The 27,606-nt window shown below is 39.9% G+C and overlaps 1 protein-coding gene across 2 annotated transcripts in view; it reads left to right on the plus strand.

Moving 5' to 3' along the window:
• The first annotated feature begins 14,305 nt into the window (after positions 1–14,305).
• Positions 14,306–27,606, plus strand: part of CNTNAP4 (contactin associated protein family member 4) — a 269,217-nt gene continuing 255,916 nt past the window's right edge. For both annotated transcript variants that reach the window (XM_066988102.1, XM_066988100.1), the window contains exon 1: positions 14,306–14,594. In XM_066988102.1, the coding sequence (XP_066844203.1) occupies positions 14,510–14,594 (85 nt within the window). In that variant the 5' untranslated portion in view covers positions 14,306–14,509. The remainder of the gene's footprint in view (positions 14,595–27,606) is intronic.

Consider the following 27,606-nt stretch of genomic DNA (forward strand, 5'->3'; position numbering starts at 1 on the left):
AAGAATAACAAGAAGGGGTTTTACAGGTACATTGGCCACAAAAGAAACACTAGGGAGAATGTAGCACCTCTGAAAAATCAAGATGGAGAACGGTGATGACAGATGTGAAGAATGCAGAGGTACTTAACTTCTTTGCCTCGGTCTTCACTACTGGTCAGGCTTCCCACATCTCTTGTGTCCCCAAGCCTCTAGGTGGGAGCAGGGGGTGCAGGGGTCCCTCCCACTCTAAGTCAACAGCAAGTTCAGGACCTCCTGATACAGCTTACCAACTACAACTCTATGGGCCCTGATGACATGCATCCCAGGGTCCTGAGGAAATTGGCTGATGTAGTCACCAAGACTCTCTCCATCATATTTGAAAAGTCATGGCAGTCAGGCAAAGTCCCTGGCAACTGGAAAAAGGGAAACATCACTCCCATTTTTAAAAAGGGTAGAAAGGAAGACCCAGGAAACTACACACCAGTGAGCCTCACCTCTGTGCCTGGCTAGATCATGGAACGGATCCTCCTGAAGGCAATGTCAAGGCACATGCAGGGCAAGGAAGTGATTCAGGACAGCCAGCATGTCTTCACCAAGGTTAAATTATGCCTGACCAATCTGGTGACCTTATACGATGGAGTGACTGCATCACTCTGCAAGGGAAGACTGACTGATGTCATCTACTTGGACTTCTGGAAGGCCTTTGACATAGTCCCACATGACATCCTAATCTCTAAATTTGAAAGATGTAGATTTGAAGGTTGTACCATCTGGTAGATAGGGAATTGGCTGGATGGCTTCACCGAGAGAACAGTGGTCAGTGGTTCTATGTCCAGGTGGAGACCGGTGATGAACGGTGTCCTCAGGGGTCTGTCTTGGGAATGGTGTTTTTCACTATCTTCACCAACAACATAGATAATGGGATTGGGTGCACCTTCAGGAAGTTTTCAGATTACACTAAGCTAAGTGATGTGGTTGATACAATAAAAGGAAGAGATGCTATTCAAAGGGCAGGCTGGAGAAGTGGCCCCTTTTGAACCGCATGAGGTTCAACAAGACCAAGTGCAAGGTGCTGCACGTGGGTCAGGGCAATCCCGGACAGGAGTAGAGACTGGGAGAAGAACTCGTTGAGACAAGCCCTGCAGAAAAGACTGTGGTGGACGAAAGGAGGCTCCGTATGAGCCAGCAGTGTGCGCTTGCAGCCTAGAAGGCCAAGTGCCTCCTGGGCTGCATCAAAAGAGGTGTGACCTCTTTTGTGTGATCAAGGGAGGTGATTGTCCCCCTCTGCTCTGCCCTTTTGAGGCTCCACCTGGAGTACTGCATCCAGGTTTGGAGCCAGCAGCACAAGATGTGGACCTATTAGACTGATCCCAGAAGAGGGCTACAAAGATGATCGGAGGGCTGGAGAACCTTTCCTATGAAGAAAGGCTGAGAGAGCTGGGGATTTTCAGGCTGAAGAAGAGAAGGCTCCAGGGAGACCTCATTGTGACCTTTCAATACTTAAAGGGGTCTTATAAAAAAGATGGAGAAGGACTCTTTACTTAGGTAGATAATGAGAGAACAAGGGGTAATGGTCTTAAATTAAAAGAGGATAGATTTAGATTGGAGATTAGGAGGAAATTCTTCACTGTATGGGTAGTGAGGCACTGGAACAGGTTGCCCAGAGAAGCTGTGGATGCCCCATCCTTGGAGCTGTTCAAGGTCATGCTGGATGAGGCCTAGGCCAACGTGATCTAGTGGGTGGCACTCCTGCCTGTGGCAGGAGGTTTGGAGTTAGATGGTCTGTAAGATCCCTTCCAACCCCAGCCATTCTATGATTCCATGTGACCTTGTAACTCACTTCAGTGTTTCCAAGATCCTTGTCTTGAAAAGTCACTTAAACATACCAATAACAGATCTCATATTGAATTTGAAGATTTTAATAGTAGAATTTAAAATTATGTAAGTACAAATATGGAAAACAGGAAGATATATATATATGTATGGTGAGTTATTAGACAGATTATTTAAGTTCTCAGCCAGTGTTCCTCATATTGTGCAAGCAGATTATTTCCTTGCTTTTAAATATGGTATGTATTTTGTAGTTTTAACCAAGATTAGGGAAAGGTGGAATTCAAGGCCAGCGAGCTGAGTACACACATTTGCTATATTCATTCTTTACAAACTCTGCTTTTGCCCTGGGAAGAGTACAGAAATGCTGTCTGATGTGCAGGGACAGGATCAGGAAAGACAGGACACTGACAGAACTAAACTTGAGGAGGGGTGTAAAGTATAACTAGAAGGGGTTCTACAGGTACATTGACCACAAAAGAAGGACTAGGGAGAGTGTAGTGCCTCTGACGAATGAAGACAGAACTGGTGATGACAGATGTGGAGAAGGCAGAGGTACTTAACAACTTATTTCCTGCTCTAGCAGGGGGATTGCACTAGGTGATCTTTCAAGGTCTTTCCAATCCCTAATATTCTGTGATTCTGTGATTCTTTGCCTCAGTCTTCACTAGTGGTCAAGGTTCCCACATCTTTCATCTCTAGGCAAGAGATGGGGGAGTTGAGTCCCTCACTCTGTAAGTGAAAATAAAGTTTGGGACCTCCTGATACAACTTAACAGCTACAAGTCTATGGGCTCTGATAACACGCATCAAGCATGGCTTGACCAAGGGTAAACATGTCTGACCAATCTTGCGGATTTCTATGATGGAGTAACTGCATCTGTCAACAAAGGAAGACTGACTGATGTCATCTACTTGGACTTCTTTAAGGCCTTTGACATAGTCCCACATGACATCCTGGTCTCCAAATTGGAGAGTTATGGATTTGTTGGCTGGATCATTCAGTGGATAAGTAGTTGGATGGAAGGTTGCACCCAGAGAGTGGTGATCTGTGTGCAGGTCTATGTCCAGGTGGAGGCCAGTGATGAGTGGTGTCCCCCAGGGGTCTGTCTCAGGACTGGTGTTTTTCAGTATCTTCATTAATGACTTAGGCAGTGGGATTGAGTGCTGCAAGTCTGCAAACGACACCAAGCTGAGTGACCTGGACAGGCTGGAGAAGTGAGCCCACGTTAACCTAATGAGGTTCAACAAGTCAAAGTGCAAGGTGTTGCACCTGTGTTAAGGCAATCTCAGACAGGAGTAGAGACTGGGAGAAGAACTCACTGAGACCAACTCCGCAGAGAAGGACCTCATTGCAGCCTTTCAATACTTAAAGGGGTCTTATAAAAAAGGTGGAGAAAGACTCTTTACTCAGGTAGATAATGATAGAACAAGGTGGAATGGTCTTCAACTAAAAAAAGACAGTTTTAGACTAGACATTAGGAGGAAATTCTTCATTGTAAGGGTGGTGAGGCACTGGAACAGGCTGCCCAGAGAAGTTGTGGGTGCCCCATCCCTGGGGCCTTCTTTTCCATTAATATCCCTATTATTTCATTATTAGTTCCTTGTGTTTTATTTCAGGATAATAAGAGAAAAAATATGTACCATGCAGACTGTACATTTAACTAATAACAGTAAAATAATTTTAATAGATCATGTAACACGGAAAAAAATCTTAAAACAAGGCCAGTCCTATCTTTCAGTAACCTTTCAGCTATGCTCCACACAGATTATTTTTCAGTTTCACTTTCTCATCAACCTTCTTTACCCCAGAAACCTGTACTCAGTTTCTGCTGTAGAATATAAAAGCGTCATTTAAAAATTATGATTTTAATCCATGTTGCCAGCCAGCCTGTATTCAAGGAATGGGAGGCACCTTTGAATCTGAACTATCAGCACTGAAAGCTCATCTGTGCTAGGTAATTCAAAGCTTTTATTTTTATTTTAAAAATATTCTAGAATTAGAGTTAAATTAGAATGAAAAGCAAAGAGTGCCACTTGCTGAAAAAATCGTGCTTTGATTAACTTGGTTCCTTTACTTCTCCAAAACAATTTTTTGGAAATATTTTGCTTAAAAGCATGCATAGACTTTTCTGCACTTAGTAGTTGTACTACTAGTAGTAGTTGTTGTAGTAGAAGTAGTAGTAGTAGCCATTCTTTTTCTTTTCTTCTTCTTCTTCTTTTCTTTTCTTCTTCTTTTCTTCTTCTTCTTCATCTTCTTCTCCTTCTCCTTCTCCTTCATCTTCTTCTCCTCCTTCTCCTTCTCCTTCTCCTTCTCCTCCTTCTTCTCCTTCTCCTCCTCCTCCTCCTCCTCCTCCTCCTTCTTCTTCCTTCTTCTTCCTTCTTCTTCTTCTTCTTCTTCTTCTTCTTTTCTTCTTCTCCTTTTTCTTCTTTTCTTCTTTTCTTCTTTTCTTCTTTTCTTCTTTTCTTTTCTTCTTCTTCTTCTTCTTCTTCTTCTTCTTCTTCTTTCTCCTTCTTCTCCTTCTTCTCCTTCTTCTCCTTCTTCTCCTTCTTCTCCTTCTTCTCCTTCTTCTTCTTCTTCTTCTTCTTCTAACAGATTAAATTATTTGACTTTTAAAATATGAATGTAATTTTTCAGCTCTGACTGCTGTTGAGCTATATTAAATGATCCAGTTGAGGTCTTGGCAAAATCCCTCTGAAAGTCCTAAGACTGATGTCATCTAAAATTTGGATCAGGATTGTTTTTGGAAATTATTTTTTCTTGTGTACACATAAATTTGTGAGACCAGATAGGGTTTGCTATGGTATCCTCAATACTTGTACCTTAAAAAACATTTCAGCAAAAACATATATTAGAAAAACAAAAACAAAATGAAATCATAAATGTTGTAAATGTATTAATTTGACTTTTACATGAATGAGAAAAATGTCATGTTTTACAGACTCAGATAAAATCTCTTTCACAGTGTTTGGTGATTTTTGTTTGTTTGTTTCGTTGGTTGGTTTAGTTTGGTTTGGTTTCTAGTTCCAGTGATGTTTTGCCTTATGATGTTTCTAAAAATATTTTAACTGACTGTTTTGCTGGACAGTAGGGTTCCCTTCCTTTCCAGCACCACATGGATAAAGTCACCTGTCAGTTTATCTGTCATATGTTTAAATACTTCCACATCTCCATGAAATCTATGTGTTTTCTGAACATGCTTCATTTTAACTGAACTGCTGGTATTGCTGTTGTTTTGCTAATCTTGTGGGAAAAGTCTTGGTGGCAGTAAATAAAGAAATAAATAATAATTGTAATAATAATAATAAAGAAAAATATCTGGAAAAATCTGCTAGGCACCTCTGATTCATTAACATCTTGTTTGTCATCCCAGAACTTTAAGATGCCATGTCTCATGAGATTTCCTCAGAGATCAAACATAATTCCCATGGATGTGTCATTCTCAGACAAGAGTTGGTCTGGATTCTTGATATAGTATTCAGCAAAAAGGACAGTCTAAATAAGCAAGTATATTTGTCCAGTCATATTTGTAATAAGACAGTAGAAGAAGAATTTATTCTTTTTGTTTTTGTATAAAAGAGAATCATGCAAGACAATTGTTCATTTTACATTCAGAATGAAACAGCCTTTCCCAAAGTTTGATTGCTTCCTTGTGTGGATGGGGAGAAATACCAATGTTGTTGCTAATCTTGCTGCCTACTTCTTGAAGAGATCATGGTCATATTCACCAGCTAGGCACTGGTATTTCTTATAGCTGCATGTTATGTACATTAGACCATATATAAGCAAATCTAGATATAAGCTAGGGATTATTCAAGCCGGATACTTCTCAAATGATCCCTATAAAGCTACAACAAATGAATGAGGGTATTAAGAACAAAACGAGTAATAAGTTTTTCCCTTTTATGATGTCTACAAATAACATCTTAAAGAAGGGGGGGAAAATTTGAACAAAATTATTTCCCTTTAGAGAATTCTGTGTGTTTGTCTTAACATAACGAACAATGTCAACAACACTTAACCTACAGTATCTAGACTCTGACCTTGGTCTTCAAAATATTGTCCAGATCAATGAAATACTGGCTATTTACAGCTTACTCTAAGTGCTTGCAATACAGGTGATATCTGCACATTCAGTTTAGAGATATTCACATTTTTGAAAAGCTGAGTCCCATATTTTTGACCTTGTTCATTTTGCACAAGTCTGTTTACTGTCTTTTTTCTTTTGTATCATCTCTCTGTTACACATTGCTTCAACAAAACACCAGATTTTTATCCTAATGCAGTCATAAATTCTGTTGGCAAAAGAATAATTTCACAAATTAAGATAAGGAAAGCATATTACATAGTTTTTTCTCCTAACATAGAGGAAATAGAGCTTGTGTAAGTTAAATCTTGTGCTGCATAGCAGCTGGATGCTTGTCTACTTTCCACTAAATTGTGGCATTTTCGAACATGAAATGATTACATATAATTAAAGTTTAATTTCTATATTTTTATATTTTTTTCACATGGTCAAAATGCATTTTACATAAACAACTTATTCATTCTTACCTTTCTAACATTTCTAATTCAAGAAGGGTTTTAGGATTTTCCTTTGCACAGAGGAATAAAAACTAGGCTTATTTTTGAATTGCAGTTTCTTGACAGTATTTTCTTGGCAATGAAACCTAACCTTGATATATAAAGGTGGTCAATATCTTTTTAAACAGGTGCAATATCTCTTTAAATAGAACTGAGTTACATTTCTCATACAGAGAGTAGATATAAGATAGCTCCAGGCTGGATGCTTTTATAGTCTTATTTGCATCAGACTATGTGGGTATATCCTCAGGCACCATCAGGACAAGCAGTGTCTCATCTAGCTTTCAGATGCCTGAAATACACATTTCAACCAGGCAACTAAGCTCCCTATATGATGCACATAGAAAGATAGCTGTGAATAAGACTTACACCAGCACTGAGTGGACAACCCATGTTAGGCTGTGTGGAGCAATAAAGTTAGGAAATAATCTTAATACACTATTCCTACTGAAATTTCCTGGTGGTGGGTTGGAATAAGATGATCTTTAAGGTCTCTTACATCCCTTTCAACCCAAACCATTTTATGATTCTGTGATTCACAGACTGATTCTGTGAGTTAGGTGGCCATACCTATATGACTCAGTGAGCCACAGTCTAGAGCCTTACCAAGATTTAGTTGCTGCCTTTGAGAGAAAAGGAGCAGAAGTTATTCCATTTTTGTTTGTTTGTTTGTTTGTTTATTTATTTTCTGGAATTTTGTGTGTTTGTATTCACAATCCATGGCTCTTTATGACCCCTGAAGATTTTCAAATCCACATTTTCAAGCTCTGACACAGCCAACAAAACAAAAACGGAGAAAGGTTCTTGAGCTCCTTTGTTCTTGACAGGTCCTTTGGCTTTTACTCCATTACAGGTTCAGAAGCTTTGTTTCCTGCTGAAATATACTATTATACTGTATTCCTACTACAAATTAATTCCTGGTTACAACTTGTTTATTTGTTTGTTTGTGGTTACGTCACACTGGAAGCTTATATTCCATTTGCAATTGGCCAGTTCAGTTTGGACTCCATTCTCATGTTTCCAAACTAACTCCCCCAATTTACTGCTGATATTGCTGTTATTATCAGACTTAGATAATAAGCTCTCTGCATATTTTACTATTTAATATCGCTTAACTTTTATTCTTCATCCTATGCTTTGTGTATGATAGTGTAGTCCTTTCCTACACTGACCATATTTTAATGGACATTTTCCAGACCACGATGAGCCTGTTCCTAATATTTGATCTGTGGTCATAAGTTAATATAGATGATTTATACTTTAATGAAATATTGATACTGATAACTTTTTGTGTTTTCTTTTATCAACTCTCCTTCTTATTTGTTGCACATCATCTTTACTAAACTCCATCTTTTCTACATTACTAAAGAAATATCTTAAATATATCATAGTCATATGTGTTCTTTGTTGAAGACCTGCATTTCTTTCCTTTAGGAAGGAATCAGATATCAAACAGAGCTATCAGCTTTGTGTACTATGATCTACATTTGATAAATCCGTGTAATGTTTTATGCCATCCCTGTCAATTTTCAATCTCCTTTAGTTATTCTCCCCTTCAAGAAATTTTTCACTTAGGAATAAAGCCACTAGAACTGCTACGTATAAAGTCCTATAACTCCTATGCAATACTACTGTCTTTTTTTTTGTTTGTTTTCTTTATTAATTCTTGCTCCTCATTTATTTTATTTGTACAAATTACTTTCTTACTTTCTTTTACATATGTGACACTTGTTTAAAATGTTTATCAGCAAATGCATAAATTCATTCTTCAGTTCTGTTTATTGAAATTGTGACTTCCTGAAGGGATGAAATACATGGACTCCTGATGGCTCTTAAACAGGAGATGTTTATTGCCCCTTTTCGCTACTACATATACTTTCCCCATAGCCCCACGCACTGTCCACATGCCCGAATCTGTCATATAATTGGTTAGAGACCCTCAGACGCACCTCGAGTCAGTCAGCAATTGGCCACTGCCCAAAGCTCATCTTTATCACTCTAGCCAATTTACTTTAATTCAACCTTGCTCAAGTTTTTGTTTCTACCACTTGTTTCCTCATTATCTCTAATTCAGGGACGTGCGAAACAGTGCGAACCCACCTGCAAATTCCTTTCCCACAACTTCCTACGCTGGCACCCACTATACACAAAGTGTTTACTCTACAAGGTTCAAAACTCCTGAATGTTAAATTAGAAGAATCAAGAGGGCTAAAATGATGGATTTTCACCAAAACTCAAAAAAGATGCCTCTAGTAAATCATGGCATTCTTCCAAGAGGGAAATATGATTTATCCTACAGCAGCAGCAGAAAAACATTCTGTGTAGCCATACAGCTTGTTCCATTCTTCAATCCCACTGTTAAGGAAGCGCTTAAAGAGTCCAGATAGAGCTTTTCCATGTGTTGTTTTCCTCCTGCAGGTGTTCTGGGCCACAGACACTCTGTTCTGAGTTCTGTGTGTTACCTGGGAAAGAAATAGCTGTAATAATTGGCAAAATGTGCTCTTCACAGACAGATTTATTTTATTTTATTTTATTTTATTTTATTTTATTTTATTTTATTTTATTTTATTTTATTTTATTTTATTTTATTTTATTTTATTTTATTATTTTATTTTATTTTATTTTATTTTATTTTATTTTATTTTATTTTATTTTATTTTAATTTTATTTTTATTTTATTTTATTGATTTTATTTTTTCTTTAACAAGAACAGGCTGCATAGGAACTTGCATCTTTGCAACCAGCAGAAAAACTGTAATATTCTGCCTCTACTGGGAAAAATCTTTTTACGGCCATTAGTTACACTGTATTTTTGACATGCTTTTTTTTTTTTTTTTTAGCTCTCTGCTCTCCCTATTATAGAGGGCTATGATTAAAAAATATACTTAGTAGTACTATTTGGATATGAATTTTATTTTCATAGAATCATAGAATCATGGAATGGCGTGGCTTGGATGGGACCTCAAAGATCATGTGGCCTCATTGCTAACAAATGCTATGTAACATAGCTCTATTGATTTGGTTTTATTTTATGTTTGGCTTTGTGCATTTCTGTTGTTTGCAGTCTTTGCAGACAATTACAGCAGTGTTTTTCTGCAGGATTGCTAGCAATGTCGGGAATCAGATTTAAAATGATCTTAAAACAGTTCAGTTTATGTTAAAAAGGCACATTTGATCCAGCTGCATTATATGACCAGATGTAGTAAAGAGAAATATGTAATACCATTAAAACTGCAGCAGGTGGCACTAGAAGGAGGGTTAACCAGGGCCATCAAGCAGAGTAAAGATCAAGGAAACAGAATGAAATAGAATAAAAGAAACAAAAACGTTTAAAAAGATATTTCTTTCTTTCTATTCCCTTGAAATAAAGACTGGGTAGCATAGTTGGTTGTTATATAGAAAGTTGGCTTAATGGAGTTGGATTAGTGAAATATAAAACACAAAAAGTAATGAGTGAATAGCTAATTTCTAAAGTTTGGCTTCTGAGGACTTCAGGGAATGAGGAATTTACTGCAGAGGACTAAAGCAAATATTTTCAACCGGTCTTTACGGACACTGATGACTCTACTTTAATTCTTGTGCTTCGCAAACAAATACGAATTTATTTATTTATTTATTTATTTATTTATTTTTAATACAAAATGTAATGAAAAATTATATTTATTTATTTATTTATTTATTCCCTGTAAAGTTGACTTTCTCAGACAAACACAGGAAAATGCTATCTGTGGGCTACAACCTGCAACAGTCCTATGTCTTTGTCACCTTTTCACATTGTTTTACAATTCATAAGACTGTAGTATCACCATGAGTATGGATAGAAAAAAAATTAAAAGTGCTTTCTTTTTGTAGACAAAAAATATTATGCCAGAATAATTTTAGATGGAAGTTTTTTTCCTAATGGTTTGAAACTGTTTAAAAATAATTTAAAAAATAATGATAATTTTAAACCTCTTCATTTTTAAGTCCTTCATTTGTAAATGAAGGTTGACAATAAGCAAATAAAATGATTCAAATTTTGGTACAATCAAATTTAGCAGAATTTTCAAGAATGAGAAGGAAGCTGTAAGAAAAAAAAAAAGTGCTATGGAGAACTTGCAATTTTTCTAAATGATACATATATGCAGATCATTTTGCAAGAATAGGTGAGAAAGAAAACAGGACAGTGAAGTAGTGAGGGAGATAAAAGAGGACAATAGGAAGAGGCTTGTAAAAAAAAAAAAAAAAAACATAAAAAAAAAGCATACAGCCAAGAAGGAATGGGAAATACTTTTGGAAGGTCCAGAAAGAAGAGCTTAAAAGTTAATGGCAAACCTGGGCATTGTACGGGAAATTAAATGTTGGAGTAGAGAGATAAGCTGATTTTAGCAAAAATATTTAATGGATGTAGGAGGGAGATAAGTTATGACGCAAAAGCAGAGAGGAGGTTGACTCACCAGTAGGTGAGTCAAACTTGACTATTTTGTACAACTTCTAGGTACCATAGATTAATCCTCAGACAGCGATGATTTTCCTGACATTCCATATATGTTCTGTTAGATAGAATTCTACAATTCTCTGTTCACACATAAGCATATGTACTCATTTCAGCATATTATTTTGTTATAAGAATAAGACCAGCTTTTCCGTAATTATAAAAACACATAATATCCATCTGTGTACTTATTTGCAATTGAGTCAAAAATAAAAACAAGCAAAGAAACAAACAAACTAACTAAAAACACAACAAAAAAAACCTCTGACCTTCTCCATCAGATTTTCCCTTTTGGTTACTGTAAGCTATTTTATGAGACAAATATTTACCCACAAAGTCATTGGCATTTTTACTGATTTTGCATTACATTACTGGAATAATAGTTCTTCCTAATTCAAATCCCTGGGGTTCTCAGAGCTAATCTTAAAGACCGTCATTCTATAGAATGACCTTGCCAAGATTTTGTGCGATGTTTGTCCTATTTTTTAAACTTTATTTTTTTTTTCTACATGCAGAGTTTCTACATGCACATCCCATGGGATATTCTTTAAAACTGAGGTGCAGTAGAATGAACATTTTTATGCTCATATTAAATTAGTTAGAATGTCAATATTAATTAATGGAACTTCTGTTCTTTCTTTTATGAAGAAAGACAGTTTACAGACAAGTTACTTCATAGCTGAACTAGACCCTGGAAACAGAGTTTAAAATTTAAGAGAAGCCTTAGAAGAACTAGAAGGCAGGTGATGATCCAGGTTATCTTTGATATAGTTTCTCCATGCCTATTTAATACAATCAAAAATTGATACAGAGGAGACAATGTGCACAGTATAGTAACTTACCCTATGTCTTTTTAACCATTATAGTCATTTAAAAGTACTTTTTTCTAATCTTAACCATGCTGATTTGTTATTTTATTACTATTATTATTTTAAAAGATTCATTAAGAACCTTGTAAAGTATTTTTTTGTTGTTTAGCATTCTTTTTATTTTTGGATGTTTCTTTCTGAGCATTGGATTTATTATTATTATTTATTTTTGTAAAACCCACTTAGTCTGGTTGAGGTATTATGAAACCAAAACACAGCTTACTGTTCCTTCTCTTGTTGAATCAGAATGTGATTCAAAGGCTTTAGAAGTTGATTTAAGTAACCAACTGAAGTTCAGAATCTTCTGTGGCTTAATTCACATTTCATCTGTCTCACAGTTTTTCCTGACACTAAACAGTTCTTATATGGCAATTTGCATTAAATTCTTTAGTCTCTGCAATATGCAAGAAGGAAAATCATAACTACTTTAAATACTCTTGCTAGTGTCTGATCTACAGACACTAGATGTCCTTTGGATGGAAAAATATGGTATATCAAAGCTCGTAAACAGAACACCTGAAGTAGGAAGATAAAGTTTGTGTGACTGGGCTGCATTTGTCAACTAAGTCTGTTGACAGTATACTTCAGAGTAACTCATAATGATCTTTTTCAGTGCATTGCTTACCTAGTTTCTTCCAACATGTTAAGATGCTGCAGAGTAGAAACCCTCAGAAGCATCAGTAATGGAACCACTGATGAGACCTTTCAGCACAGCATTTGTCCTCATCAGTGTCAAAACTTTGCTAATAATCAAGTTATTCTTCATACACAGCAATTTATCTAGTGTTACAAGAAACACTTTAAGGATATAATTTAAATGTAATGACCTAAAATTCCTTTCCAGCTCTTTCCCAAACGAAATGTTTGTACATATGTTACAAACATTAGGACATGCTAACGACAGCTTCCACTTTAAGAAAAACAAACAAACAAACAAATGAACGAACAAAATAAACAAAACAGAAAATAAAATGTATTTTACGTGGATATATTGGGATAAAAGTCCTTCTGAAAAGATCGGCATACTCTTATGTTTACATTGCAAGGATTTTCTCTTAGGGGCTGAGAATGTAATTCTTAACAGTCAGTATTAATAACAATAAACCCACAGAGGATATTTCATGATTTATTTTTCTGAGGAGCAGCGTATAAGTCAGCCTACACTCGTTCAGTGAAAGCGGATCATTCTCACTCATAAGTTTATAATATCTACTACATATATAAAAATTTAATTCAAAAATGCAGAATTTGCAATATTTTCAAAAGAAAAAAAAAATCACTGAGCTGAAAAATACCTGAGAAACAGCAGTACACATGAAGTTCACCCTGCCTCCCACCCGAAAGAAGGAAGGAGGGAAGGAGGGAAGGAGGGAAGGAGGGAAGGAGGGAAGGAAGGAAGGAAGGAAGGAAGGAAGGAAGGAAGGAAGGAAGGAAGGAAGGAAGGAAGGAAGGAAGGAAGGAAGGAAGGAAGGAAGGAAGGAAGGAAGGAAGGAAGGAAGGAAGGAAGGAAGGAAGGAAGGAAGGAAGGAAGGAAGGAAGGAAGAAAGAAAGAAAGAAAGAAAGAAAGAAAGAAAGAAAGAAAGAAAGAAAGAAAGAAAGAAAGAAAGAAAGAAAGAAAGAAAGAAAGAAAGAAAGAAAGAAAGAAAGAAAGAAAGAAAGAAAGAAAGAAAGAAAGAAAGAAAGAAAGAAAGAAAAGAAAGAAAGAAAGAAAGAAAAAAGAAAAGAAAGGAAAAGGAAAAGGAAAAGGAAAAGGAAAAGGAAAAGGAAAAGGAAAAGGAAAAGGAAAAGGAAAAGGAAAAGGAAAAGGAAAAGGAAAAGGAAAAGGAAAAGGAAAAGGAAAAGGAAAAGGAAAAGGAAAAGGAAAAGGAAAAGGAAAAGGAAAAGGAAAAGGAAAAGGAAAAGGAAAAGGAAAAGGAAAAAAAAGAAAAGGAAAAGGAAAAGGAAAAGGAAAAGAAAAAGAAAAAGAAAAAGAAAAAGAAAAAGAAAAAGAAAAAGAAAAAGAAAAAGAAAAAGAAAAAGAAAAAGAAAAAGAAAAAGAAAAAGAAAAAGAAAAAGAAAAAGAAAAAGAAAAAGAAAAAGAAAAAGAAAAAGAAAAAGAAAAAAAAGAGAAAAAGAAAAAAGAAAAAAGAAAAAAGAAAAAAGAAAAAAGAAAACAGAAAAAAGAAAAAAGAAAAAAGAAAAAAGAAAAAAGAAAAAAGAAAAAAGAAAAAAGAAAAAAGAAAAAAGAAAAAAGAAAAAAGAAAAAAGAAAAAAGAAAAAAGAAAAAAGAAAAAAGAAAAAGAAAAAAAAAGAAAAAGAAAAGGAACTCTCTAGGGCGAGAACGCAGCAAGAGGCTGTGTCTCAGTGCTCACGTGCTGGTTGCTCTGTCGTATTGTCTGGCTTTCGTCAGAGCCTCACATTTCCTACCTGTCACCACAAGGGGTGTCCAGGACGCGTTGTGAGCGTGCAGCCCCTGAAAGCGAGCTGCTGTTTAGCGCTGAATGATTCTGTGAAACTGGAGGAGAGATTCTTGCTGCTGCTCTTCAGGGATTGCTGTGCTGTGGTGGGGGGGGGGGGGGGGGGGGGGGGGGGGGGGAGGGTAACAAATTTGGAGGTGTGTATTCATGTATGAGGAGACGCCGAGTGCATTTGATTGAGGTGTCTGCCTGCTGGGAAACACTGCGAAAAGAGAGACAGAGAGGGAAGCAGTGAGAAGAGGCAAGAATAAGACTGAAGTACAGAGCAGCTGTTTCCTAATACTCTGGTTCTTTTGGATGCCTTAGTGAATGTGAACATGGATTCTGTCACTGAAATCTTCTTGAAGCTGCTGTTTCTCATATCTGTTCGTAACTGGAACATGGTAGTGGCAGGGAATAAATGTAAGTACTACATATGATTTAAAACTCAATCCAGAGTGTTTTGAAAACTTCCAGGATATTTTATTTGCATTTAGAATAAATATTATTTGGGGGATTCATGTTTACTGTTTTGAAATCATGCCTGCAAGTTACTAGGCTGAAAATATTATAAAATCCTTCTATGGATTTTCATTACATCTAGGTACAGAATACTGTTTATAAAGCTTACATTCTGAGAATATCTGAAAGCATTTTACTAAGAGATATGTGTTCAGACCCATTTGCATTTTTGTTTTCTGTTTATAATTGCAGCTTTTTCTAAGGAATTATGTCTTACATGGAAATTACTGGCAGATCTCTGTTGTGTAATGCATCAGCTTGTTTTTTACCAATTTATAATTATGAAAGCTCGTATCTGCATCTCCTGAATTAAGCTAGCACTCAAATAACTCTGATTGACATTATTGTTCAGTTCAACATCAATACAAATGTAACAATGAAAAATGTGGATAACAAGACTTTATGGGTTCTGCATTTTTTGCATAGGGAGTATTGTATATTCATGACTAAAAAAGACTATGTTATCAGTTCCATCAGAAAGTTTTTTTAAAAATGAGTAAATCATAGTTAGCCAGTAGGGTGGTATTGCAAAATAAAGACAGTGATTATAGTTTTAAAGAGAATCTGCCCTCTAGGACAAAAATCTGATGTATATCCTAAAAATATTTGGTTTCAGTGTTGAATTAGATTAATCATCTTTAAATCTAAAAAGAAAAATAACTTACAAAGAAATTAATTTTAAGGCTTTTTCTCATTTAGTAATTGTTTTGAGATATTCTTGTTCCTTTTGATGCAGCATTAACATGAAGGATTTAATTCTGCATACATGTGGTATAACAGTTGCTTAAATACCAGATGCTCATTATCTGAACTGAGCATATTTTATTTCCTTCCTGTTAAGGCACTGGCCAGGAATCACAGGGATGGGGAGGGTAGAAGCAACGTCTGTATGGGAAGAAAGTGAATGCCAAAGCAAGAAGGAATGTTCAGGAATAACCTTACAGACCAGTGGCAGGGGCAGCTCCTTGGAAACATTGGAACAATGGCAGAGAAGTTTGAAGTGCTGTGTGGGTCTATAGACTAGGGTTTTGCATAAGGATGGTTTGTAAACCAAGCATGCTCCCATGAGCCAGAAGTTCACACTGCAGCACAAAAATGATCTTGTGCTGTCATTCAGTAATGATATCTCATTTGATACTCAAGTGCATAGAGTAGCCCTAAACATGAATACTAAGTTCCTCTTGTTAAACACCCTTCTGCAATCCAGCCACAGCTTTAATTCTCTTCATCATTCTGCATTGTACAGTTTATGAATACATCCATTTTCACAAGACCATGATAATTGAATTGCACATTAATAGCATTTGGCACTATGCACAAAGCTAAATCAGTCGATTACAGGGAGGCATATTAAAACTGCTGCAAAAAAAGACTTGCAGCATACAGAAAAGCAGTAAAACACTAGGGGTCACTCTTACAATTCAGGAAACAAGATTTGAGGAAAAGACTCAAGCTGCTTGCTCTCAATACAGAATTACAAAGCATAAAATAAATCTGGTATGAAATACATTTATTTTTGGCTTTAAAATACTTCTCAAAATCAAGCCAAACTCAAATACAGTACCAAACGAGTGACTTGAATTAATAGATTTTTCACACTTACGCTAATATTTATAAATGTTTTGTTATTTTATTTATGAATGTATCTCTGCTACTATGTCAAAACATTCATTTGAACTGAGAAAGTAAGAACTCTACCCACACTACAGGAAAGGAAACTGATTGTGGAAATAGGAAATTAAATTAAAAAGTAGTGAATGTTAACATCTGAACAAAAGAAAGCTTGGCCAACATTTCTCCATTCCAGTATCTAATCTGGGGATAAATAAATAAATAAATAAATAACCACCACCAAAACCAAATTTATATATATATATATATATATATTATTTTGGAAACAAACCTTTCACTGGGAGAATTAGTTTATTTTAAAAGTGACAGTCTCCATCCCATGTATCGACATGTGAACTTAGTGCATTAGATTTCATAGAATAATCTCAGGAGAAAACTTTTTCATAACTAATGATTATAGACAATACATGTAGCAGCCATTATATATTCATTTGAACTTTATTCTTTTCATCTTAAGAAGTTAATCAGGAGTTCAAATCCCTTTCAGTAGGTCTATTATCGACATTAATATATTCAAACATGTTTATGAAAGCATGTAAAATTCAGTTTCCTTGCATGAATTTGCATGGATAGATTGTGGACTGTCAATCATCAAAGTAAATAAGATTTTTTTTTTCTTCCTCTAAAGTAAACTACTCCTCTTCCTTTTATTTTGTGTTTCTTTTTTAATACCAGATCACGAATACTTCAGCTTTCTTTGCCTTTCTTCAGACCAACAGATATAAAGAAAAGATGAAAGTAACTAAGTCAGTTCTGTAAAGTAAAATTCTTGGATCAAATATTGGCATGTTCAGAGTTATTTCTGTATTAAAAAAATCTCAGGATTCCTTCTTTCAGTAAATGATTGTGAAGTTTTTAGGTATTCTGAAGATGACAGACCCAATCATCTATAATATGAGAGTTAATATGAAAGTTATTTATTTTTCCTTTTGAAAAGATAATTATGACTTTTCCTACCAAAAGAGGTAATAATTGCTGCCAGAAAACCAAATCTTGTAAAAGTTCTATAGTAATGCTTCTCCTTGATACCTGCTTCCTTTGCTTTCTTCCTCATAAAGAATTACACTTCCAAAAGCATTGGGAAGTTTGAAATACATATCTATGAACAGGAAAGTGTGTAAGGTCAAAAGTGAGTTTTAAATGAAGTATTAATTTTTATTTATTTATTTATTTTTTACCCCAGTGGAGCTGGGAAACTGTCTCTGCCACTGTAAATCAACATGTAACTAAATCAGCCATTAAGAACTTGACAGAAATAACTTGACAGAAATTGGTATTCTAATAGGTGTAGTCTTTTCTTTTTCTTTTTTTTGTTTTTTTCCCCTCTAAACTCTCTAAACCTGAAATATTGCATGAAACATGATTAAACCCTCTACACATATTGACTCAACTGACTAAAAATTATTAATGTCAATTTTGGCAGTGAGTGGAAATAAAAAAAAAAAAAAAAAAGTGACTTTCCATGTAAATTATTAATTCTTTATATTTCCCTTTGTAAAACTACTCAGTTTTACAAAACCTTTTATTTTCTCAATTCAGATTTCCATATTTTTACTTCAAAGACTGTATTTTTATAAACCCCAAAATGTTTATTATTATTTTTATCAACAAATTATTATTATTATCATCATCATCACCATCATCATCATCATCATTATTATTACTATATGCGGGACTTCTTGCTAATGCTATAGTTGAACACTTCCTCAAAATCCAGCAAAGAATGACTGTTAATGATAGTGAGATTTTCATATAGAGGAGTCCACAATCATATACCTTGATTATGTTATCATATGCAAGTCATTGTACAAGTAATATCACCAGTGAAGATGTTTACTTACTACAAGAAAAGTATTGCAATTTAATTTAGAAAATGTTTTGAATTTAATTTGGATGTAAGTCATCAGTTCTGAAAATTTATGTACTCTTTCTATTTTAACATCTTCATGAAATTGCATTTAAAATATACAAAAATGTTGTTTCTCAGGAACAACTTGAATTAAATTGAAATTCTTTTACCTCTGGTTTGTGGTTGAAGTAAAATATAGAGGAGGAGAAAATAGAAATATTCTTAATTTTCTTTTAGCCTAATTACTATGTATCTTATGTTTATTATTAACTATCTCATCTCTGAGATAGCAATGGAGATCCCATCAGAGAGCAGGACACATCTGGGCTGTTATTTACATGAATAAAACATTAGAGACGTCTCTGGTATATTTTGCATGTTTTTAGTATAGTAACATCAAAAGCTTGTATCAACATTATATTTAAACCAATGCCAATGGAAACATCTATCAAAATTTATTTCAGACTTTCAAGGTTGAGAATTCACAGGAAGGTGTTGGGTCGATTACACTGAATATAATCAACAATTTACATCCCATTGCTCTAGGTTTTCAAATTCCCATTAATGTGTTTGTCCCTGAGCTCAGTCAGCAGAATGGATGGAGAAAATTTGGTCATGATTGATGGATAATAACAGACAAGTAATGACATCATCAAAGTAGGATAAAATCAACTAAAAAAAAAAAGCAGAAGGTTATATGTGAAGTTATCAGTGCTAGTCTTAGCTTTTGCATCATATGCTATTATATAATGTGTTTTAGTTCAAGTATTATTAATCATTAAGGGGTTCAAAATAATAACTAACTTATTCAGATCTTGATAATACTGTACTTATGACCATTCTGCTTTCTTTTTCATATGTGTAAGCATGCATCAACATTTATCAAGAAAGACCAAATTTAACTAAGGTGGTGTATCCAATTTCCCATGTTTCACAAAATAATGTATATTTCTATCATTTTATATGAGTATAAATGCTCAAGTTTAGTAGGTTTTTTTTTTTTTGGAATATGTCTATGTAGCAGTAGAAAATGACATGTTACATATATGTTTCTCATCTGATATATTTGCAACTTCATCAGTTCATTTTCTGAAAGAATTTCAACAATCTAAAAAAAATGTAGCTTCTAAAACCTTCATCTGGAAAAAAATAGGTCAAATCTTTCTCCCAGCTCTTCCTACCCTGCCACCCCCCGCCCCCCCCAATAAATAAATAAATAAATAAATAAATAAATAAAAAGAACTCTTGGATGCTGGAGAAATATCACGTTTTGAATATTGGCTATCTTTTCCCCCAGAAACGAGCCTTCGCTTTGGTGCTACTTGCAAGCTTACAAGTTTATTGTGAAATATATTAAAAGACTAGAGTTCTGTTTTGAGGGAACATTTCTCAGTACTTTTTTTGTGTTTGTTCTTTTTTAGTTGCCAACAACATACACAGACACAGAATCACACAGAATCGTCTAGGTTGAAAGAGACCTCCAAGATCACGTAGTCCAACCTCTGTCCAAACACTAACAAGACCTCCACTAAACCATATCACTAAGGGCTACATCTAAACATCTCTTAAAGACCTCCAGGGATGGCGACTCCACCACCTCCCTGGGCAGCCCATTCCAATGCCTAACAACCCTTTTGGTAAAGAAGTTTTTCCTAACATCCAACCTAAACCTCCCCTGGTGCAACTTTAGCCCATTCCCCCTCGTCCTGTCACCAGGCACGTGGGAGAATAGACCAATCCCTACCTCGCTACAGCCTCCTTTAAGGTATGTATAGAGAGCGATAAGGTCGCCCCTGAGCCTTCTCTTCTCCAGGCTGAACAATTCCAGTTCCCTCAGCTGCTCCTCGTAACACTTGTTCTCCAGACCCCTCACCAGCTTCATTGCCCTTCTCTGGACTCTCTCGAGCACCTCCATGTCCTTCTCGTAGCCAGGGGCCCAAATCTCACCAGAGCCGAGTACAGGGGGACAATCACTTCCCTAGACCTGCTGGCCACACTGCTTCTTATACAGGCCAGGATGCTGTTGGCCTTCTTGGCCACCTGGGCACACTGCTGGCTCTTATTCAGCCGACTGTCAAACAATACTCCCAGGTCCTTCTCTGCCAGGCAGCTTTCTAACCACTCATCTCCCAGCCTGTAGCTCTGCTTGGGGTTGTTGTGCCCCAAGTGCAAGACCTGGCACTTGGCCTTGTTGAACTTCATACAGTTGGCCCCAGCCCATCGGTCCACCCTATCCAGATCATCCTGCAGAGCCTTCCTACCCTCAAGCAGATCGACACGTGCACCTACCTTGGTGTCGTCTGCAAACTTACTGAGGGTGCACTTGATCCCCTCATCCAGATTATCGATAAAGATATTAAAGAGGACTGGCCCCAGTACTGAGCCGTGGGGGACTCCACTAGTGACCAGCCTCCAACTGGATTTGATTCCATTCACCATGACTCTTTGGGCCCAGCTATCCAGACAGTTTTTAACCCAACAAAGGGTATGCTAGTCCAAGCCATGAGCAGCTGGTTTCTTGAGGAGAATGCTGTGGGAAACAGTGTCAAAAGCTTTACTGAAGTCAAGGTAGACCACACCCACAGCCTTTCCCTCATCCACTAAGCACGTCACTTGGTCATAGAAGGAGATCGGGTTCGTCAAGCAGAACCTGCCTTTCATAAACCCATGCTGACTGGGCCTGATTGCCTGGTTGCCCTACAAGTGCCGTGTGATGACACTCAAGATAATCTCTTCCATGAGCTCCCGTTACTGACGTCAAACTAACAGGCCTATCGTTTCCTGAGTTCACCCTCCGGCCCTTCTTGTAAGATGGGCGTCACGTTTGCTAGCCGCCAGTCGACTGGGACCTCCCCTGATAGCCAGGACTGCTGATAAATGGTGGAAAGTGGCTTGGTCACCTCTTCCACCAGTTCTCTCAGTACACTTGGGTGGATCCCATCTAGCCCCATCGACTTGTGTACTTCTAAGTGTTGTAGCAGGTCGCCAACCATTTCCTCATGGATTATGAGGAGCTCATTCTGCTCCCCATTCCCTTCTGCCAGCTCAGGGTACTGGGTATCCAGAGAACAACTGGTCTTGCCACTAAAGACTGAGGCAAAGAAGGCATTAAGCACCTCAGCCTTTTCCTCATCTCTTGTAACGAAGTTTCCCCACGCATCCAGTAAAGGATGGAGATTCTCCTTAGTCCTTCTTTTTGTGTTGATGTATTTATAAAAACATTTTATGTTATCTTTAACGGCAGTAGCCAGATTGAGCTCCAGATGAGCTTTAGACTTTCTAATTTTGTCCCTGCACAGCCTTACATCATCCTTATAGTCCTCCTGAGTGGCCCACCCTCTTTTTCAAAGATTATAAATCCTCTTTTTTCTCCTAAGCTCAAGCCACAACTCTCTGTTCAGCCAGACTGGTCTTCTTCCGCGCCAGGTTGTCTTTGGGCACATGGGGACAGACCGCTCCTGAGCCATTACGATTTCCTTCTTGAGGAGTGCCCAGACTTCCTGGACTCCTCTGCCCTTCAGAACCACCTCCCAAGGGACTCTGCCAACCAGTGTCCTGAACAGCTCAAAGTCTGCCCTCCGGAAGTCCAAGACAGCGGTTTTACTGGTCCCCTTCCTGACTTCGCCAAAAATAGAGAACTCTACCATTTCATGGTCACTCTGCCCAAGACAGCTCCCAACCACCACATCTCCCACCAGTCTTTCTCTGTTTGTGAACAGAAGGTGTAGCAGGGCACCTCTCCTTGTAGGCTCACTAACCAGCTGCGTCAGGAAACTATCTTCCACGCTCTCCAGAAACTTCCTAGACTGCTATCTCTGGGCTGTGTTGTGCTTCCAGAATATGTCTGGGAAGTTGAAGTCCCCCACGAGAACAAGCGCTGATGATTTCACAACTTCTGCCAGCTGCCTGTAGAACTCCTCATCCGTCTCCTCATCCTGGTTTGGCGGTCTATAATAGACCCCCACAAGTATGCTTGCCTTGTTGGCCTTCCTGCTGATCCTAACCCAGAGGGACTCAACCTTATCATTCCCAGCCTCAAGTTCCTCAACATCAAAACACTCTCTAATATAGAGAGACATACCACCATCCCTTCTCTGCTGCCTGTCCCTTCTGAAGAGCCTATAGCCAGACATTGCAGCACTCCAGTCATGAGAGTGGTCCCACCACGTTTCAGTGATGGCAACCAAGTTATAGCCTGCCTGCTGCACAATGGCTTCCAGCTCCTCTTGTTTTTTAGCCATGCCGTGTGTATTAGTGTAGATGCACTTCAGTTGGGCCATTGCCTTCTCCCCAGCCTTTCCATTGTTCTCCCTGGCACACTTCTAACAAGCTTTATTTCAGCCCCGTCCCCCTTCTTTCCTAGTTTAAAACCCTCTCAATGAGCCCTGCCAGCTCCTGGGCTAGGATCCATTTTCCCCTTAGAGATAGGTGGGACCCGTCTGCGGCCATTAGGCCGGGTGCCAAGTAAAGCGCCCCATGGTCAAAAAAAAACAAAATTTCTGTGTTGGCACCAGCCTCTGAGCCACGTGTTAATCAGGTGGGCTTTCCGTGTCCTCTCGGTACCCCTCCCTGCCACTGTACGGATGGACGAAAACAGCACCTGTACTCCCACTCCATCCACTAACCATCCCAGTCCCCTAAAGTCCCATTTGATAGCCTTCAGGCTTCTCTCTTCAGTATTATCGCTGCCAGCCTAGACTATCAAAAGAGGTTAGTAACCAGAGGGGTAAACTAGGTTGGGAATCTTTCTGGCCACATCCCTGACCGTGGCCCCAGGGAGGCAGCAGACTTCCCTACGGGTAGGGTCAGGTCGACAAATAGGGCCCTCTGTTCCCCTGAGAAGGGAGTCGCCTACAACGATTACCCTTCTATCCTTCTTGGTGGAGGCAGTCTTGAGATGTGAAGTTGACTTCCTCGCCTTAGGCATCCTCCTGGGTAGACTTTCTACCTCATCCTCACCCACCAGTCTCTCAAGTTCCAGGGCCTCAAATCTCTTGTGTAAGGGCACCTGGGAAGGTGGAGCCAGTGGCGGGGGCGGGGGGGTGTTGCCTGCGAGGTCAAGCAGGGACCTGTCTCCATTCCTCCTCAACTCCTAGGTCCCCTCCCTCTGCCCGACAGCGACAGGGCAGGGGGTCCACCCCCATTTGGGGTGTCTCACCCCGTTACCTCTCCTTCAGGCCTTGCAGGGAGTTGCTCCACCTATCTCCCGCTCACACTTCCTGATGGCCCTCAACCTCTCCACCTCCTCCCTGAGCTCTGCCACCAGGCGGACCAGGTCATCCACCTGCTCACACCTCACACACACAGTATCTCTGCCTCCCTCAGATGGCAGCAACAGGCTCAGACACTCCCTGCATCCAGAGACCTGAACTGCTGCATTTTTGAGTAGGCAGTCAGTCTGGGTGGTTACAGACTTTCTAGAGAGAACTCTCTGCCTAGTGTAGACCATTGTGGCCTAGCTAGTGGTAGACAGCCGTTAGATAAGTTGTTCCTATGGGTGGGGTGGAATGCTCTGCCCTGCCTGAGCGCGCCCTGCCCGCACGAACTGCCTGCCGCACAAACTGTCGCGCCCCGCCCTTCTGATGCACCACGCCCTGTTTGCCTGTCCTGTTCGCTGTGCTCCTGGTCGCTCACACTCCCTAGGGGCTGCTTTTGAACATCAGGGTAGAGGGGCGTTGCTGGCTCCGCCTACGCCTCGTCAGCCTTTCTGGTTATAACAGAGGGTGGAGTAGTGAGACCATTCAAAGGTCTCAAATGTCTTGGAACACACTAGACAACTTTCTGGCTTACATAATAGAATCATAGAACCACAGAATATTTGGGGTTGGAAGGGACATTAAAGAACATCTAATTCCAACAGCACTGCCATGAGCAGGGAAATCTACTAGACTGGGTTTCTCAAAGCCCCATCCAAGCTGGACTTAAACAGTTCCAATGATGGGGCATCAACAACATAAAGAAATGCTAAATTTTAAAACTAGTCATGTCTGTAAGTGACTCCAGAAGTACACGTTGACTTCTTTAAGAGGTTCTGTACAGTAAAGTGATTTTTTTCTCTTCCTTCTCAGTTTTCAGTTACGTCATAAAGAGGAAAGGAAAGTAAAACAATAGTGATAACTTCGTGCTTTAGTAATTCTGTACAATTGCTTGAATTTTTGCTGGTGGTAGTGGTGGTGTTCCCTCCCCTCCCCTCCCCTCCCCTCCCCTCCCCTCCCCTCCCCTCCCCTCCCCTCCCCTCCCCTCCCCTCCCCTCCCCTCCCCTCCCCTCCCCTCCCCTCCCCTCCCCTCCCCTCCCCTCCCCTCCCCTCCCCTCCCCTCCCCTCCCCTCCCCTCCCCTCCCCTCCCCTCCCCTCCCCTCCCCTCCCCTCCCCTCCCCTCCCCTCCCCTCCCCTCCCCTCCCCTCCCCTCCCCTCCCCTCCCCTCCCCTCCCCTCCCCTCCCCTCCCTTCCCTTCCCTTCCCTTCCCTTCCCTTCCCTTCCCTTCCCTTCCCTTCCCTTCCCTTCCCTTCCCTTCCCTTCCCTTCCCTTCCCTTCCCTTCCCTTCCCTTCCCTTCCCTTCCCTTCCCTTCCCTTCCCTTCCTTCCCTTCCCTTCCCTTCCCTTCCCTTTTTTTCTTTTCTTTTTCATTTCTATTATTTTTTTTATTTTCTTTTTCATTTCTATTATTTTTTTTATTTTATTTTCCTTTTTTTTTCTCTTTTAAATATGAGTAAAAAAATGGCAGATTTCATAGAATCATAGAATAGAATCATAGAATATCCTGAGTTGGAAGGGACTCTTAAGGATCATCAAGTCCAAATCTTGACACCGCTCAGGTCTACCCAAAAGTTCAGACCATGTGACTAAATGCACAGTCCAATCTCTTCTTAAATTCAGACAGGCTCGGTGCAGTGACCACTTCCCTGGGGAGCCTGTTCCAGTGTGCAACCACCCTCTCTGTGAAGAACCCCCTCCTGATGTCAAGCCTAAATTTCCCCTGCCTCAGCTTAACCCCGTTCCCGCGGGTCCTGTCACTGGTGTTAATGGAGAAAAGGTCTCCTGCCTCTCGACACCCCCTTACGAGGAAGTCGTAGACTGCGATGAGGTCTCCCCTCAGCCTCCTCTTCTCCAGGCTGAACAGGCCCAGTGACCTCAGCCGTTCCTCGTACGTCTTCCCTTCCAGGCCTTTCACCATCTTCGTAGCCCTCCTCTGTACACTCTCCAACAGTTTCATGTCCTTTTTATACTGTGGTGCCCAGAACTGCAAACAGTACTCGAGGTGAGGCCGCACCAGCGCAGAGTAGAGCGGGACAATCACCTCCCTTGACCTACTAGCGATGCCGTGCTTGATGCACCCCAGGACACGGTTGGCCCTCCTGGCCGCCAGGGCACACTGCTGGCTCATATTCAACTGGCTGTCTACCACGACCCCCAGATCCCTCTCTTCTAGGCTGCTCTCCAGCGTCTCATCGCCCAGTCTGTACGTGCAGCCAGGGTTTCCCCGTCCCAGGTGCAGGACCCGGCACTTGCTCTTATTGAACTTCATGCGGTTGGTGATCGCCCAGCTCTCCAACCTATCCAGATCCCTCTGCAAGGCCTTTCCACCCTCATTCGAGTCCACAACTCCTCCAAGTTTGGTGTCATCAGCAAACTTGCTCAAAATACCTTCTATTCCTACATCCAGATCGTTTATAAAAATATTGAAAAGTACCGGCCCTAAAATGGAGCCTTGAGGGACCCAACTGGTGACCGCCCACCAGCCTGACGCAGCCCCATTTACCATAACCCTTTGGGCCCTGCCCGTTAGCCAATTGCTCACCCATCGTATGATGTTTTTATTTAGCTGTATGGTGGACATTTTGTCCAGTAGGATCCTATGGGAAACCGTGTCAAAAGCCTTGCTGAAGTCCAAAAAAATCACATCAGCTGGTTTCCCTTGGTCCATCATACGGGTGATCTTATCATAAAAGGAAATCAGGTTAGTTAGGCAGGACCTACCCTTCACAAACCCATGCTGGCTGGGACCAATGACTGCTTTGTCCCCCAGGTGCGCCTCAATAAGTTCGAGAACCATCTTCTCCATGATTTTACCAGGCACTGACGTGAGACTGACAGGCCTGTAATTGCTAGGGTCTTCTTTCTGACCCTTCTTGTAAATCGGCACAACATTTGCCAGCTTCCAGTCTACCGGGACCTCTCCAAATTCCCAGGATCATTGAAAAATAATTGAGAGAGGTTCCGCGATGACGTCCGCCAGCTCTTTCAGCACCCGGGGATGAATCCCATCTGGACCCATGGACTTGTAGGGATCCAGGTGGAGTAGCAAATCCCGCACACGTTTAGGGTCGGTTGGGAGTTTGTCATCCCCACCGTCCCGGTCCTCCAGCTCAGGGCACCCTGGGTCCCAAAGCCCATCATCGGCATTGAAGACAGAGGCAAAGAAGGCGTTAAGCGTCTCTGCTTTGCCTACGTCATTGTCTGTGAGGAGACCTTCCCTATCAAGGAGCGGCCCTATGTATTCTTTAGTTCTCCTTTTTCCATCCACATATCTGAAAAAACCCTTTTTATTTTCTCTCACAGACCCAGCCAGCTTCAACTCTAGGTGTGCTTTGGCCACACGAATTTTCTCCCTACAAACACGAACAGCATCCCTGTATTCTTTCCATGACACCTGGCCCTCCTTCCAGTAGCAAAACACTCTCTGTTTCCACCTAATCTCCATTAGAATGTTCCTGGTCAGCCACGCCGGCCTCCTGCCCCGCCTGCCTGACTTGCGATATTTAGGAATTGCCTGATCTTGTGCTTCTAGGAGGCCTCGCTTAAAGAATGACCAGCACTGGTGGACATCGAGGCCTTCAAGAGCAGTTTCCCAGGGGACCTTGCTGACTAGTTCCCTGAGCAGCCTGAAGTCCGCTTTCCCCATATCTAGGGATGAGGTTTTGGTGGCACTTTTCCTTCTGTCACCGTAAATTTTGAACTCAACCACTTCATGGTCACTATGACCAAGGCGGCCACCAATCACCACATCTCCCACCAGACCCTCTCTGTTTTCTAGCAACAGGTCTAGGAGGGCACCTTTCCTAGTTGGCTCCGTTAGCACCTGCACCAAGAAGTTATCATCGAGGTGCTTCATAAACCTCCTGGACTTGCTCGTGTCAGCCGTGTGGCACTCCCAGTTAACGTCTGGCAAGTTGAAGTCCCCCATAAGGACAAGGGGAGTTAATCTCGAGGCCTCTCTTAGTTCTGTAAATAATAATTTATTGGCGCTATCGTCCTGGCCAGGTGGTCTGTAATAGACTCCCACAACGACTTCCCCTTTATTTGTTCGTCCCTTGATCCTTACCCAGAGGCTCTCAACTTTGCCATCGCTGACCCGAAGTTCCACACAGTCCAGCCCCTGCTTCACATACATCGCCACCCCACCACCTCGCCTACCCTGCCTGTCCCTCCTGAAG

This window comes from Anser cygnoides, chromosome Z, assembly GCF_040182565.1.
Source record: "Anser cygnoides isolate HZ-2024a breed goose chromosome Z, Taihu_goose_T2T_genome, whole genome shotgun sequence".
Taxonomy (NCBI): Eukaryota; Metazoa; Chordata; class Aves; order Anseriformes; family Anatidae; genus Anser; species Anser cygnoides.